A 16,837-nucleotide genomic window follows, 5' to 3' on the forward strand; every position below is an offset into this window, starting at 1 on the left:
CCGAACTTTACGCTTACAGTTTCGCTTAATAAAATAGAAAAATATTGTCGACAACGGCACGGTCCGGAATATAAAGCGCGTAGGTTTATTTTGAAAGTGCCTAACCGGATGTAGTATTTGGCAAATTGTCTCGTGGCGTTCTTGTCTCCCTGACGTTCCGCTGCGGTCGCGAGAGGGATGTCGACGCCTGATTAGCATGTTAAGCGGACGCGCTAATATGATGATCAAGAGATGATAATAAATGGATAAAAACGCGAGAATGTTCTCGTCATAGGTAAGCTGTGACTTCTCTGTAAATTCTCTGTTTTACAACGTTTAAATGAGACAGATGTCTTGCTGCACAGATGTTTCCTGTTAGCTTATCTCAGTCTGCTAGCTTCAGATCTGACATCTGCGGCTCACTTACCTGGTTGTGCACAGTGACACTGAATATTGTTGTGTATTTAACCTTAAAGTCCTGCTCCACTATGAAACACATTGACCTTATTCAGCGGACTTAACAGGTGTGGGAAATTGGCCTTCATTTCAGGTTTTGGACAGGATGGGGCCACGTAGTGCCGAAACATTGCATGCACTACATTAACATATAGGACAACATTGCACGGCCATTTTATTGCATCAAATAATTCTTTAATCGTAGAGACATTAAGAAGTCAAACGCATCTCTGTGACATCAGCCATCTAAAGTCAACAGAGAAACTGTGTGTGATCTTTCGAATGTAATCTGAATACGCGGAGATTAGAAGTCAACTCAAACTTAGTCGTAGTAAATCCATCACTGTAGCAAATGTGGTAATTATTATATGCAGATGGAGCAGAGGAAAATTGTAGTGAGCTGTGCCACATCTCAACTAATAATGTCGCAACTACCTTACATGTACAGTTTTGTTTTAACCTTGAATGTTTTTATTGGTTCCAGTTCTAGTTCCAGCAGAGAAGAGTGAGGATGTTTGCTGTTGGCTGAAGTTCGTTCCAAAAATGAACATGAAGAGGGGGCTGTTTCGTGGGCTCATGTCGGAGGTTTCCATCCGGATTGTGTTGCTGATTGTGTTCCTGTATGACTATACCCTTTTTTGTCATTGACTTCATTAATCCCTGATCAGATCTAGGTTTAAAACCAATTAATAAATACAATTATTTGATCTTTTGTGTTTGTGAAGTGTGACGGAGCAGCTTCCTCCTTTCTACCGTGAGATCCAGACGGAGGAAATTTGGCTGTATAAATTCCATCCTGTGGGGATAGACCATGTGCCCACCACTCTTATGTTTGTAAGTAATACCTGTAAATGCCTCTAAGATAAGAATAGAACATTTCGAAAATATCCCCTCCCTGTTGCTTGATACCAGGCAACAATTGAGCAGGACTAAGACAAATTCCCTTCACCGATGAGGGTGCTCTTGTACTATACTTCCCAGGATTGTAAAATATTTCCATGTTCCGCCACCCCAGATTGAAATTTTTAGTCTGTAATGTGTAGTTCAATTTTGCAGCTGAGTGATCCGGATGGATTTAAAAAATTATGAGATTTCCAGCCATCGGGGATGAACCAAAAATAGCTAGAAAGAGACAACACTTAGTTTGCAGATACCTTACAGGCTCCACTTTAAACCAACATTAGTCCAGTTCTAGTTTATCTTGTTTTACCTGTTTTATACTTTACATCAAAATCATGGTAAGAGTGCTCAGTAACTGACTCCATCTTACTGTGACCTGAGTTGCTGCCAAACAAGATTCAGCCTATGAAGAAAATCTAACTACCTTGTTTGTAAGTTTGATCTCACGTTTCTCTTTTGTTTCTGCCCGTCTGTCTCAAGAGCATTGCTGTCTTTACCCCACTGATCGTTATCCTGCTTTTCACCTTCCTGAAGCGGTCAGAGCGAGGAGATCTGAAGGAGTCCTTGCTCGGTAATGTTCTCCACCTCACAGAAGTCAGTTTCCAATTAGATCTCAACTGTCATCCTTTTGACTCCCCCGTCTTCTCCTTTTCTATCCAGCTGTGACTTTAACCTTGGTGCTAAATGGAGTTTTCACCAACGCCATCAAGCTTGTTGTTGGCAGGTAAACACGGTTCACAGACGATAGGATGATGGTAATGAACCGTAAATGTAAATGTTTGCTCTGCATTTTTCTCTCTGTCCTAGACCTCGGCCAGACTTCTTCTATCGTTGTTTCCCAGACGGTCAGATGAACGTGGAGTTACATTGCAGTGGCGACCCTGAGGTCATCATGGAGGGCAGGAAGAGCTTTCCTAGCGGACACTCATCCTGTAAGAGACTCTCTCTCTACTTATGTGTTGAACTTACCTGTCAGATCAAAGCACACATCAAAACTTCATCTGGCTCTGCTCAACTTCTCAATCCCCCTTTTTTCTTTTTTTTTTCTTTTCTTTTTTTTTACCTGGTCTCAGTTTCTTTTGCAGGTTTGGGTTTCACAGCGCTGTATATTGCAGGAAAGCTACACTGCTTCAGTGCAGTTGGCCAAGGCAAAGCGTGGCGACTGTGTGCCTTCCTCACACCTCTGCTCATTGCAACAGTAATCGCCCTCTCCAGAACCTGCGACTACAAGCATCACTGGCAAGGTCAGAAGCACACCAAAGCTAATTCCTTTATGGCACATACCGCTAAAGACATTTGGTCATGTTATACTGTTGATTGTTGGGTTATTCTTATCTTTTGTATAGAGTTAGGTTGTCTGAAGGCTAACAACAGACAGTAGTATTTGAATAGATGCCTGTTTTGCTCAATTTCCTTTTATCTGTTAACACAACTAGCCATTTTTACAGAAATCCCATTTAACCAAAGCATGTGTGAGGTTTTCACGGGTTTAAATTCGCTCTATCACTTTGCATATATTAACATTTGATTTGTTTATCCAAAAGAGGAAGTGGTTTTCTAATTGTCCTCCACCCACTTTTTAAACATCTTGGTCTGTATGCTTAACGCATTTCAGTTGTTTCCTTTGACAAACGTGGTCATCTGTTGCCATCAGTAGACAGGTTTGTTTGCAGCACAATGACAAAGAGGTGGCGGCAACTAAAACACAATAAAGGTTTCAGCGATCACCCAATATTCCTCTGAAAACATTTCTCTGAAGGGCAGAAGCCAGCTGCAAACAGAGACTTTTCATCTATGAGCAGTCATAATTCCATCATGTGTTCTATTGTGCAGATGTGCTGGTGGGGTCCCTCCTGGGACTGTTCTTTGCCTGCCTGTGTTATAGACAGCACTACCCTCCACTTAAGGACGCTGATTCTCACAGACCACTGCGTCACCGAGAGACTCTTCCAGCAGCACAAGAGCGCAAACTCTCCAGCTTCAACTACATTCTACCCCTCTAAATAACTGAATCCGTTGTCATTTATTTGTGCTTGTATGAAAATCCTTGTAATCATTTATTCCACAACCCTGACGTTTGTTAATTTAAGCTTATTTATTCTCAACACGATAATTGAAACCTGCATAAACGTCATTTAATAAGATTTCTATCGGTTTACAAATAATGAATTTCTTCAGAGATGTGTAAATTAAACAGTTTAATCAACCAACTATAAATACCAGTAATCTGGTATGAAGCATAAAGTGGAGACATTAGCAGTTGTGACACTTTTTGATAATCCACTGTTAGATATCAATAATGGTAATTTGTGGTTCTAAAGTATCAGGACCTGGCTTATTTCTGTATTTTAATGGAAAGGTGTAGATTAGAAGTGACAACTGTAGCTAAAAACTCAAATGGGATTTCTTGTACGACTCTAGAAGATGCAAAGTTCAACACAGAAAAAGAATCTGTATAAACAGGAAGTGTAAATCTCCAATTATCATGTGGTTATTTGATGCTGATGAATGTCTGAGTGGCTGGCAACCCCATTTGAAAGACTCATTTTTCTACCAGGTATTTTCTATAGTCAACAGGTCCACTGTAAAGAGCAGAACTCAACGGTGCATTCCATCACCTGTAACCTTGTACACCCTCAACATTCTTTCTGGAGACGATTCTGTCAATTGCAATTTTGCTAATGCAGTTTTTACTTCTGTATTTCTGAAAAATGTCCTCAAATCTTAGAAAAATACAGGTGATTGTTGACTCTTTTTGTGTAGATGAACGTGTATATTTAATGCTAAAGTGTTTTTTTCCCCTGTGACTGGAATAACAAATGTGCAGGAAATAAGTGATAGCACATTTGGACTTTGATCAAACCATTGACTTTGTTGACTTAGTGATGTAGACGTGGAATATCAATAGATAATGTATCTTGTGTAGATATTTCTACACATGAGGAAGCTCACTTTCATCTAAAGTCATCCTTTTTTTCTTGCCTTCTTTAAATTGCTTCTTTCTTGCTAAATCGCCGTCTTCCTTTATTGCATCTCGAATGTTGCCATTCAACGGCTGTTGCTTCATATCCTGAAGACGTTTAGAACATGCTGCCAACGTGACGCCCCGCTGTAGCAGTTTCCAACGACAGCTGCTGTTATCTCATTTGATACAATGCTTCTGAATGTCAGCATTTATTATGTTATAGTCTCATCACTTTCGTGGTTCTTGCAACCTGTCTAATGTCAACGTGTTATTTCAGGTGTGTGGGGTTAAGTGGTGGGTCCACATGCTTGTGATGAGCTCAGACTAAGCTCTGTAGATGGTGCTCGTCTCTCAGCACTGCTAGCTGGGAAGTCTTTCCACTGATACTTGGCACATTCAAATACAGCATCTTTTCTCACTTTCTGTTATTCCTTGATGTTTGTGCGATGGGATTGGGAAATATTAAAATTGGCAGCTTGCGATGGAATAAGATGTAAAAACAACTTTCCTTGTTTTCTTAATATTTCTGCGTGCCTTTGTCAACAACATCGCTATGATTCTTAATTATTTGCACAATTTGTTGCATGTTCTTGATGTCTGTCACACTCGGGACAGTACAGTGTTTTCACTATTAATGTGAGGTTTTTTGGTTTTAGCGTGTGGTATTCCCACTGTGGCACGCTGCATCTCTTTATTTACACAGTCAAAGCAACTGACTTGAGTCCAGTAAAATGTTAGTTTTGTCATGTACAGTACAGGTCTGCATTGGTTCAGGTTGGGGGCACATACAAGTCTACTTGAATATTGAAGATCTATTTTGTTTACCTTAAATGTGATCTTGTACTTTCATTAAAGAATCTCAGTCTTTAATCTCAGTATTTATTTATTTGTATGGCACTATTTATACAGTTTAGTACCACAAAGCACCTCAGAATACACTTTTGCTTGTAAAAGTGAATGAAATGGACCATTAAATAATCTAAAACTCATGGAATCAAAATAGGATAAAGATTACATTTGATAACAGGAAGGCAGAAGCATAAAAGGAATTTTAAAATAAGTACAAGAATTAGAATAATTGTGGGATTTAATCTGAATGAGATTTGCATATTCTTTAGTGTGATCATAAAACCTTGCATGATTTCTCAGGAATTATTGTTAGATTCCAGGGTTTCTGTCCATTTCAGCAACATGTATATGTATATAAGGAATATGGTTTGTTGTAGAAAGACTGGAATTTTACTTGGCATGTGCTCAGCATTTTTACTCAGCCTTGCAGCATTCTTATTTTCCTATAGTTCAAATTAGTCACACTTTTCATAGTTACTTTGTAAATACTGTTTTTGCAAATGTCCACTAATGCAATCATGAATCACGTTTTTTAAAGTACATATTCTCAGTTAACGTGTCAATCTAACTCTGGAAACTTTGGAAGATATAAATGTTTTTGTCTCAGTCTCACATATTTAAAATAATCTTCGCAGTTTAAAAAGCAAAAAAAATTATTATGACGACAGTGTATCTATAGCACCAAGGCTCTTGTGCAGAACGGCAAAACAGCAATAATAGTTTAAAGTTGTATTTTATGTGTTATTTGGATTATTTGTGTGTCATTGGGACTTTTGCCGTTTTTTCTATATGTGGGCGTGGCTCCGCTTGTTTGTGTCACATCATCTTCCTGTGATTGGTCGAAGAAAGGCGGAAGTGAATGAGGATAACGTGTTTTAATTAGCAATAAATGCAAAGAAATTTGCAGACAATATTTAAACATACCTGTCAATAAGGCCACATTCATAAATAATGATTGTTTTAAAGTTTCTTTCCTCCTTCGTAGAAGACCTGCATCGGAAGTGACGTAGAGATTTGGCGCCACATTTTCAAGAAGGAATACAATACAGGCGAAAAGAAGCCTGGTGTCGGTCTTCCGACTATTTATGCGATTTTAGTCGTCTTTTCAAACCTTTTAAGCTTTAATATATTAAAAATGTTCGTCACGGATATAAGGAAGGAATTTTATGAAGTTGTCGCCAACCAGGTAAGTATGAGTTCACTGCGACTCCAGTTTTTTCAACAACTTGTATGGAGCATTTGGTCAGCGTATATTCGAGCTAAGAGTAGATGATCTGTAAAGCAGCTATCTGGAAACAATCTCCATGTTATTATTGTTGTTTTACTTTTAGAGAGTCGCACTCCTGGTCGCGCCAGACGTCGACGCTCTCTGCGCCTGTAAGATTCTACAGGTGAGATCAATTCATTCAACGAGTGCTTTATCTGTAAATATCTTTAACTTCAAACTATCTTGATTTGCCTAAATGTAGGATTTGTGGTGCTAGTAAGTGGAACTTTTTCAGTAAGCCGCCGAATGAGTATGAAAAGTGAGGTTATGTTAAGTGTCCATGTTTTGGCAATTCGTGATTCATGTAAATGACATTTTATTTCCTCTCTTTGGTCCTCAGGCGTTGTTTCACTGTGACCAGGTCCAGTACACGCTTGTACCAGTGACAGGGTGGCAGGACCTCGGCACTGCCTTTCTAGAACACAAAGAACAGGTAAGATGAGCCAGAAAGTGTAATGGAAACAAGCCGTTATGTTTATCTTTGCTACCTTGTCAGTAGTGGTAAGTTTCCCCCCCCCTCCTTCTTTTTTTCTTATGTAGTTTCAGTATTTTGTCCTCATCAATTGTGGGGCAAATGTTGATCTTCTGGAGATGTTGCAGCCGGATGATGACAGCGTATTCTACATCTGTGACACTCACCGACCTGTCGATGTGGTCAATGTCTACAATGACACACAGGTGAAGATTGTTTGTGTTTATTGTTTGTGTTTTCTACTCATATTTCTCATCTGCTGATAGACTTCTGGAACCAAAATGTTACAACTGACTTTGCAGATCAAACTACTCATCAAACAAGATGATGACCTTGGCGTACCCTCATATGACGATATCTTTAGAGATGATGACGGGGACGAAGAAGGAGGCGATTCTGGAAATGAGAGCGATGAGGGTTCGGAGCCATCCGGAAAACGAAGGAGATTTGACGAAGTGCGTATTTAATAGAGGTGCGGTGCGGTGTTGCAGCGATACCAAGCGGTTGACTGTGGGTTGTCGCTGCAGGGGGCAGTGGAGAGGAGAATCGAAAGGCAGCGAGCCAAGCGAGAGTGGGAGGCACGAAGGTCAGGGTTGGAGAAGAGATGAAAGTCTTTTTTTTAATAAAAGGCTAATCTGTTCTTCTGTTTTTTTCAGGAGGGAAATCTTGTTTGACTACGAACAGTATGAATATCATGGGACTTCTGTGAGTGGACATTTGATAAAATAGTCACTATGATGGCTGTTATGTTATACATAACATAACTGCTTTAATTCTCTACTTGCAGTTGGTAACTAATTTTATGATTAAGCCTAAATCTTCTTTGTTGTTGTGTGTATTGTCAGGCTGCGATGATGCTGTTTGAGCTGGCGTGGATGTTAACTAAAGACACCAAAGACATGCTCTGGTAGGCACCCTGAACCCTTTGTTATAGTATTTTTGTGTTTAAATATGCAGATATGTGAATTCCTTTGGCAGGTGGGCCATCATTGGGCTGACGGACCAGTTGGTTCATGATAAAATCACACGGTACGAAGCAGGGTCATATTATTTTATCCACGGCATGAGATTGTTGTGTATATTGTTGTATTTCCATAATGTATATGCCCCTGTCTTCATATAGCATGAAGTATATAACAGACGTTGGCACGATGCAGCGACACGTCTCTCGGCACAGCCACCGAAACGAGGATGATGAGAACTCCCTGTCCATCGACTGTATGAGGATCTCTTTTGAATATGAGTATCCTTCATAGCGTTTCTGGTTCTACCTTTCTGGAGCAACTTCATTCTGTGTCTCTAGATATTCTTAACCTTTTGCATCAGTCTCCGTCTCACACTCTACCAGCACTGGTCCTTGTATGAGAGCATCTGTAATTCTTGTTACACATCAAGTAGCTTCAAGCTTTGGACCTTAAATGGCCAAAAGAAGCTCCAGGAATTCCTGGCAGACATGGGGTAAATGCTGAGAAATATAAAATAATGGCTCTAAATAACTATGTTTATGCTTTTGCGTGTCGGTGTCAGTCTAAGAAGTGAAATAAAAGATGTTATTAACAGACTACCCCTGAAGCAAGTAAGGCAGAAGTTCAACTCCATGGACATGTCGATAAAAGAGAACCTAAGGGACGTGATTGAAGAGTCTTCAAATAAATACGGGTATGAATTTTAAATTCTGTTCTAAACTCTGACACGTTGCCCCTTAGATGTACTTATGTTATTCTTCCTTCTCCCGTCAGTATGAAGGACATCCGCATCCAGACTTTTGGTGTGCATTTTGGATTTAAAAATCGCTTCCTGGCCAGTGACATGGTGCACGCCACTGCAGCTTTGCTGGAGAGCACTGAGAAGGAGGACAGTGACAATTTCATCAAGGCCCTGGACGCTCTTTCCAGGTGCACCCCATATCCAAACACACTCCTGACAGCTGTCACTCTTTACAAAGCGTGACGAACGAGTTTTTAATGACCATATTGTATATATTATTGATTCATTTTACATTCTAACCTGTGATTATCTGTGTCTCATGCTAGGAGTAACCTTGAACGTCTGAACTCAGGCATTGAATTGGCCAAGAAGAAGCTGGTTGCTGTTCAGCAGACAGTTGCCAGCTGCATCTGTACCAACCTAATCCTGTCCCAGGGCCCTTTCCTCTACTGCCATCTTATGGAGGTACTCACCCCCCCCCCCCAAATTCACCTGATCCTCCCAAATAGTGATTAATCACTCAAAATATTACTCTGCAACATTTCTCCCTCTGCTTTTCTACACAGGGAACACCAGATGTGAAGCTCTTCTCTAAACCTATGGCCTTAACTCTTCTCTGTAAATATCTTCTGAAGGCTTTTGTCTGCTCTGTAAGTATTTGTAAAAATTATTTTTGGGGGGGCTCTTCACATTTTTTACAAATTGTTTTTAACTCTTAGACCCGGAACAAGCGTTGCAAAATGCTTCCCCTCATCATGGCCGCTCCCAAAGATGTGGAGAAGGGAACTGTCATTGTTGCAGGGATCCCACCTGAGTCGGAAACATCTGACAAGAAGAAGTAAGACTTGTTTAATGTGCCGTATAATGGCTAAAACAATTAAGCTAAGGCTGTAGTTCATATAAAGAAAAGGTAAAATATTATGTAACCCTCTCAAAACAGGAATTTGCTGTTTATGCTTTTTACTCTCCCGCCTGTAGCCTGTCTGAAACACTGCTTTGCAAAATTATACAAGCATTGCAGTTTTAATGCGCTGAAAGTTGCCTCATAATGTTTGATGGCTAGAATTAGAAGTATAACGGAAAAAAGCAAAACTGAAATTCATCTTTTGTTCATGGATGTTTCGCATTTGTTATTCTCTCTCAACTTTACTCCCCCGTTAGTTTCTTTGGTCGGGCATTTGAGAAAGCTGCAGAGAGCACCAACTCCAGAACGCTCCATGACCATTTTGACACGTCCAGTAAGTCAATTTGTAGCTTTGTTGTTTGCGGGTGAAGGTGCCGTTTCTCCATCGGACACATGATGGCGCCATTTTTCTGCTGTATCTTTAATCTTGTTTGGCGCTTTCCTTCTGCAGTTATTGAGCTGAAGTCAGAGGACAGGAGCAAGTTTTTGGATGCACTCATCACGCTTCTGTCATGAGTGGAAGGAAGACACTGACTTTTAAAATGTAAATCCTGTAGTGATAGCTTTCATGTGCATCTTCACATTAATTGTGATGAACATTTATTCTTGCATGCTCTTTCAAGACGCTCTTGTCTCCATTTTAAATGTTTTTATATCAGTTTTATGTTCATACTGTACAGTAATTCTGTAAATGTTTGGAAGTTTTAATGTTGCTCTTAGCTTTGTGTTTTACATGGCTTTTATACCTGTTTATGTGAAGGCCTGATGGTTTTACATGGTTTTAAATAGTTAAATAAAACAATAACATATTTAAACGTATTTCACCTCCATCTTTTTTCCTGTGTGATCATTTTTCTGGGCCAGCAACAAACCAAGTAGCTGCAGCGCTGTTGAAAATAAAATTTGCTTAATTGTGTATTTGTTCCGGACAGCAACGATAAGAGGAGTCTGGGGAAGTTTTCTGAGATTCCAGAATCATTTAGCAAACAACTTGTATGCAGGAATGTTTTTACTTTTCAACGTTGATACTTTTAGTGGTTGATTCATCAGTGCATTTTTTTGTCACACTCAAGGTCATAAACAGTTTTTTTTCCTCTGTTCCTGGAAACCAGACTCAAGCAAACATTCACCCAGTCTGGGTCCAGCAGACGCTCTGCTGATATTCCAGTGAGGATCCACCTGCTCACTGGTGTGTCGTTAGGCCTCCTCCCCTCAGCCATCAATCACGGTGTTATCCATCCCCCCTCTTGCACCTCTGGTGAAGTGGGGCCGCTGCCCTTTCCGCCACGCTGCATCTGAGGAATTCGGCATGCGACAGACCCAACACACACACGAATGGAAATATACCCCCAGATCCTACAGAACCAGTATGGATGTAGTGATGGTGGCAGCCTGATGCACCCCTGTCAATAATCTGTCATGTTTAAAATCAATTGATAATTGATTTGCTGTCTCAGCCTTCCGGCAGCCTTGTCATCCCTATGAGATGTGACTCTTGAGCAGTTCCAGCTGTTTCCTTCCCTCTTTCTCCAAAAATGTCGGATTCCTAATGGGATTAGGAGTTCCACAGACAAGGAGACTGTGGACTGTGTTTGTCCTGTACATGCAGGCTCACTACATGACAACCCTCCTAAAGTACTTGTTGCTTTAAAACAATTAGAAACAATGAGATTGCCCTTCAATTCCTCCCACTGCCCCAGTGTAAAACCCATAATTGTCATGCTTAAACACACATAAATGTTGACACTCAGCAAAGTGGTAGTTTGTGATTCAGTTTTTACACCAGGATCCTCTTAAAAGCTCCAAAATATGATGAAACCACAGGCCTGTGCCATGTTCAGTCTCTGAATCCTTTCTATTAGTAAAATTATAATTCATTAAATGACCATGCCCCTGTCACAAGATGTTACTCCTAAGGATTTGAGGTCTCCTGGTGGGGGATTCTGCAGTTTGCCATTTTTATAATCCATTTTGATGGACTCTAAGCGATGGGCCCTGCACCACCATAGATAAGAGGCCGACGCTTCCTTATTTAGGACGGAGCTGTTGTGTGTAAACAGTTTACATCAGTTTTCACAGACTGAGATAAAGCTGGATGTTGATTTTGCTGTTGTCTTCCTGTCTAAAAGAGCAGAAGCAACAGAGCTTGATGCGGTTTAATCTCAGGAGATTGACGTTCTGCTAACCGTGCCGAATCGGCAATGTCTCCCAACACACCCATGGACGGGCCCACTCATCTGCTACAGCCTTTTTAATGGTGTGTGGTATGGAAACATGATCTCACTCACGCAGTCATGAAAGGAGTTGAAACACACTCCCTTCATATCTTCTCTTCATAGTTTTGAGATAAACCCTGGACATCCTGCAAGTCAATAGTGAAGAAACTTCTGGTTTCAAAAAGGTTTCTGAATAGTTGGAAGCACTATTTTAACATATATGCTTTTTCATGTGTGACCTTCTGAAGAACATCTTTGATACAGTTTTCACAAGTTTGATGCAACATTAAAGCAGCTCAGTGTTGTTGGACAGTTGTGGACAGTTGTGGTCAACCGTGCAGCTTCTACATGCAATCCAGTGCATGTGAGACATGGGGTCCCTGTGAGACACTGACGCACTCTCCCTCTCCTCCTTCCACTCCACACCTTTTGGATTTTCCTGTCCTGCTGTCCTCTGTTCAGGAAGCCTTCGTCATGCCGCTGGGCCGTGACAAAAACCCGTGAGTCACCAAGCAGTAAAGCAGAAAGGAACCTAATGTGACTCTTCTCTGATCTGCATCTCTAACCTCCTTACTAGGTCTTGAATTGTTTTTCCAGTAGCTCCTAGGGGGTCTTTGACCCAATGCACAAAGCCACATTTGTCCTCCGTGTTTAACCACCTGCTGACTCTTGGCTTTAATATCTGTGAGTAATCTCTGTCCTGCTGGGACGGCTGTCTTGTGTGCACCTGCTGGCTCTGACGGAAGCGTGAGTCGGTCTGTGAAAACACTGATTAAGATTCCTTCATCCTTGGCCTCACATACAGTGTTGCCTTCGTCCGTTGGCTGCACTTTTGTCTAAATTTAAACCTGGAATTACACATAGAGCTGCTTATTTGCTCATATATGGATCTCAGTGTGCTGTGTCCCGTTTGTGATTAATTCTGCCTCCGTGAGATCACAGCCAGTCGGTTGATGAAGGTGACCTTACACTTCACCTGAGGAGAGTTCAAAGTTCACCAGAAGCTACGCCCACAAAGAGAATGAAAGTTCCTCATTGACCAGAGCACAAATCTGATGTCTGATATGATGTCATCCTGGTTCTCATCATCTTCCGCTCTCCTTTACGTTTCTTAAATTTAGGGAAGTAAAACCCGCACACACAAACAAATCTGCTGTCCCAGCGTTTGTGTGATGGCCACTTATAAGTAAGTCCTTGTCCCATCTTCCAGACCCCCTGCATTAACTGTGTGTGCGTCCATGCTTGCTGGAATTTCTGCTGCCTGGGCCTTTTATTAGACTCATCCATACCACCACATTATAGGCCCTGGTAACCAGGCAACCACAGGTTCTTGCTGGTTACCATGCAAGCTCTCCATTGAGTGACGTCGCTGGCCTTATTTGCTTCTGTCCCCCCATTGGAATGAGGACCTTTTTTTAAAAGGTGCACCCCCAACTCCGCACGCCCACATACACACATGTGCTTAACACCCCTTGCTCACACATTGTCCCACACACACCCTTCTTCGCCACCCTCTGTGAGGCAACAACAGAAGTGAAACTAACAAGCCGACAAACGCATCTTGCTGAGGCAGGTCAGAGTGGAGAGAAATCTTTGTGGAGAGAAGAGACAAAGTAATAATGTTACAGTGATACCCCTGCCTCTGGATTCATACAGCTGTTGTTCTTCACATGGAGATAAACAAACTTGCAAATGCATAAAATTTGGGGATTTTAGAGCTGCAACCACTGTAACCAAGGCACAGATTGAATGTATGTGTATTGACCAAAAAAAAGGCCTTTGACTTTTTAAATCACATTTTAAGCAAAGGAAATCCTGTATATGATCCTGTATATGGTCTGAGTAGCTTCGTCCAGTGAGACAGCACTTTCAGACCTCTTTATGAAAGTGAGCTCGTGCAAGTGGACAGAACAGAAGTCACCAAAGAGAGTGTGACTTTGTTTGGTCACTTTCCTAACTTTTAAAAGAGCATATGACCTGCTAAGATTCTTACATGAACAGCAAAACAAGTATGGATAAGCTTTTATAATCCAGTCACAGTTGTAAGTCAGGGGACTATTAGTCACTACCAGAAATGGCCCGTGCTGGCTATTGTCCTTGTCCTCAGTGGTATTATAACAAAATATAATAATCCCATCTGCTGTACGCATGAATGCAGAAATGATCTGCGAAAAAAAAGTAATGGTGTCACAAAAATGAAAAGAGTGACGATTGTTGTAAAGCTAATCTATCGCCCGATAAAGAATGTGACTGTGGCCATGAATGGGGTGACTTGGGACAACTGCTTCACCATAGTTCTAATTTGAACGCCTTTCACTGAGTGTGTGGAATTGGAGGGGTGGGAGGGGTCTGAAAGTGGGTGATAATGATGGTGATGTGTGTGTGTGTGTGTGTGTGTGTGTGTGTGTGTGTGTGTGTAGGGGGTGCTGCAGTATTGTAGGCTGAACAGCAGAGCCCCCCACTCTAGCTGAATGGGTATTGTCATCTGGATTTCTATGGCTAACCAAAATACTTTCTCCCGCCGTGGGGGTGTATAGATTCATGGTGGGAATGGCATGCATTACTCATAACCTAGGAGGGCAACTCTGCCTCCGTTACTTTGTTTAGAAACACACTCCAACTGAAGACTTCAGCTGATATAATCACTTTAATTTCAATAAAATGAGTGAATATTGCATCTTTGCTTACATGAATGAATTGTTCACCTACAAACCACCAAGAAGATCAATGAAAACATGTTTATGCTTGGAATAATCTGAAAAGAAAAGACACCCCTCCCCACCATGGCAAGGATGGAGAAAAATCACAGGTGCTTACGGCGGCCGATTTACAAATCTGTATACTTTTGAATTACAGATGGCAACTCTCCCCCGAAACTCAGGTCTAGAAACATCACAACAATTAAAAGCATGTCCAGGGTTAAGTCATTCTTCACCATCTTCATCCTTTGCCCTTTTGTAACCTTCTAAATGAAGCATGGTTCCATTGAGGTAAGAGTCTTTGAGTGTGTGGGAGTGCAATCATTTTCAGTTACTGTACAGGTTTGTGCTGACAAAGCACATCGAGACAAAAGAGCAAAGTAATCACGGAGCATGGCTAAAGTTCCTCTAAAATTCTGGAGCTGCATCCACCTCGAAAATACTAATGATTTTGAAGATTTACAAAAACAGGTACCTAACCATGATACTCCTTTTTCACGTGTGCTACCTCTTTACGTTGATAGTCTTTAAAAAAAAATACAAAAAAGGATTTTAATGTAACTGAACGGTCAGTCTAAAAGCAGTAGAGGTGCTTCAAATTTCAAAAGTTCATTAGTCTTTTTTGTTTTTTTTAAAAAGCTGCAGGTGCAATGATAATGTCCGTCAAATAATGAAAAAAACAACAAAACAAAGCAAAAACAGTTTTTCTCTGTGCAGTTTTACGCACCAACCGCCTTTGGGCCACCTCGCTACACATAATTCCTCTTGTCATAGTCCCCGTTTTGTGTGGCTCTCTTGGTTGGAGAGTATTTAACAGAATATCCAGAGTTGCTACTGGAAGGACAGGAGCAACACAGCAGCGTTCCTCCGATCAGCAGCATCGCCGAGGCCGCCCAGCCGATGTAGAGCGCGGCGCCGATCTCCCTCTTCTTGGATGAAGGCACTTGTGGATTGTAGAAGTCCGAGATGATGTTGTTGGCCATCCAGCAGAGGGGCACCAGGACAAACACACCGCTGATGATGTAAATAACTCCTCCAGAATTCACCACGCGGGCTTTGACATACTCAGCGCGGATGCAGTTGGTGCACTGCGCCCCCGCAATTACGACCATGAGTCCCAGCACACCCATCACCGAGGAGATGATGGTGAGCGCTCTGGCCGCCTGCAGGTCGTGGCTGAGGGCAAGGACGGAGTCGTGCACCTTACACTGCATTTGACCCGTGCTCTGCACCACGCACGACATCCACAAGCCGTCCCAGATTGTCTGGGCCACCACGATGTTGGCTTCGATGAAAGCCGTCACCTTCCACATGGGCAGCCCGCACGACACCATCACCAGGAGCGAGCCTATTACGCACAGCGATAGTCCCAAGATTTCTAGTCCAGCTGACACCATTTTCGCTCGTCGTGTGGAATCAAGTCTGTCTGAAGATTTTCAAAGTCTTCCTTGCGTTGCAAACTCGACCTTAACCTGTGCGTTCGCCTCCGTATAAAAAGAGCGTGAGCCTTTAGTTGCGCATCACTCGGCGCATTTACGCAAAGATGGTTGATACAGCAGCTCAGGGTCTCTTTGTTAGTGAGGGATGAGAAAACAACTGGAATCACAGTGGCACCGGACCACGAATATCTGAAGGGTGGGGGCAAGAAAACTTTCCTCCAATCAGCGGTGGCCGCATCCTCAAGGGACCAATAACAACGCAGGGAAATTGTGCGGCCGAATAAAGCGGTACAGAGTAATTGTGCGTTTGAACAGTTATTTACAATGAATAAGAAGGGGGGTGGGGGTCGAGGAGGCTGAATGGAGCTAAATTGCAGTTGGATGAATCATAACACATACATTTTAATAAAACCAAAGTGAATGTTTTCATCTTAATGCCAAAATTATTAATTTAGGAAGACAGCATCAGTCTATTAAATGCAATAATTTTGACCCTCAACAGTCACAATCATAAGAATAATAACCATTACAAAATGGAAGAACTGGAAGAAACTTTATTTTCACAGCAAAAAAATGTGTGTGTGTGTGTGGGGGGGGGGGGATTGCGCAGTCAAAATAAAAAAAAGTCTAATATTATAGATATATATATTAAGATATTATTGATAGGCTATATTTATTTGAGTATTTTCGGGATTTTTTTATTCTGCAGGTGAAATAAAAATGTCATAACACTGGAATTATAAAGCTTTTGACATTAGTCAGGTAATATACATTAATTTATTACACTTTTATTTCTTTTATTACAATTATTTATGTAACACCTATGTGATTAGTTATTACTTACTTCTGGGGACATATTAATTCAAATCTAAATAATGAATATGGGGGAGTGAGGAAGTAATTTATAAAGCTTTAACTTAATTCAAATGCAACAATTATAGAATTTCCTTAATACAAACGGGCCCAAGATTGTGTTAAGTATTA

At 41.3% G+C, this 16,837-nt stretch overlaps 3 protein-coding genes across 3 annotated transcripts; 2 read left to right on the top strand and 1 right to left on the bottom strand.

Moving 5' to 3' along the window:
* The first annotated feature begins 113 nt into the window (after positions 1–113).
* plpp5 (phospholipid phosphatase 5) lies at positions 114–4,803 on the top strand. Its single transcript, XM_057033510.1, has 8 exons — positions 114–274; positions 920–1,055; positions 1,161–1,269; positions 1,816–1,906; positions 1,996–2,059; positions 2,143–2,267; positions 2,409–2,579; positions 3,169–4,803. Exons 2-8 carry the CDS (start codon positions 979–981, stop codon positions 3,336–3,338), a joined length of 807 nt encoding a protein of 268 aa, XP_056889490.1. The 5' UTR covers positions 114–274; positions 920–978; the 3' UTR covers positions 3,339–4,803.
* A 1,250-nt stretch (positions 4,804–6,053) lies between these two features.
* cdc45 (CDC45 cell division cycle 45 homolog (S. cerevisiae)) lies at positions 6,054–10,318 on the top strand. The gene is made up of 18 exons (XM_057032711.1): positions 6,054–6,335; positions 6,481–6,540; positions 6,757–6,849; positions 6,957–7,094; positions 7,191–7,343; positions 7,416–7,474; positions 7,545–7,593; positions 7,734–7,795; positions 7,867–7,917; positions 8,012–8,131; positions 8,215–8,346; positions 8,449–8,547; positions 8,628–8,783; positions 8,922–9,060; positions 9,162–9,245; positions 9,315–9,433; positions 9,757–9,833; positions 9,951–10,318. The coding sequence occupies exons 1-18, from the start codon at positions 6,285–6,287 to the stop codon at positions 10,013–10,015; spliced, it is 1,707 nt and encodes a 568-aa protein (XP_056888691.1). The 5' UTR covers positions 6,054–6,284; the 3' UTR covers positions 10,016–10,318.
* A 4,025-nt stretch (positions 10,319–14,343) lies between these two features.
* Positions 14,344–16,017, bottom strand: cldn5a (claudin 5a). The gene has a single exon (XM_057033714.1). The coding sequence runs from the start codon at positions 15,809–15,811 to the stop codon at positions 15,164–15,166; it is 648 nt and encodes a 215-aa protein (XP_056889694.1). The 5' UTR covers positions 15,812–16,017; the 3' UTR covers positions 14,344–15,163.
* Between the last annotated feature and the right edge of the window lie 820 nt (positions 16,018–16,837).

The sequence above is a fragment of the Takifugu flavidus genome, chromosome 5, assembly GCF_003711565.1.
Source record: "Takifugu flavidus isolate HTHZ2018 chromosome 5, ASM371156v2, whole genome shotgun sequence".
In the NCBI taxonomy this organism is placed as follows: Eukaryota; Metazoa; Chordata; class Actinopteri; order Tetraodontiformes; family Tetraodontidae; genus Takifugu; species Takifugu flavidus.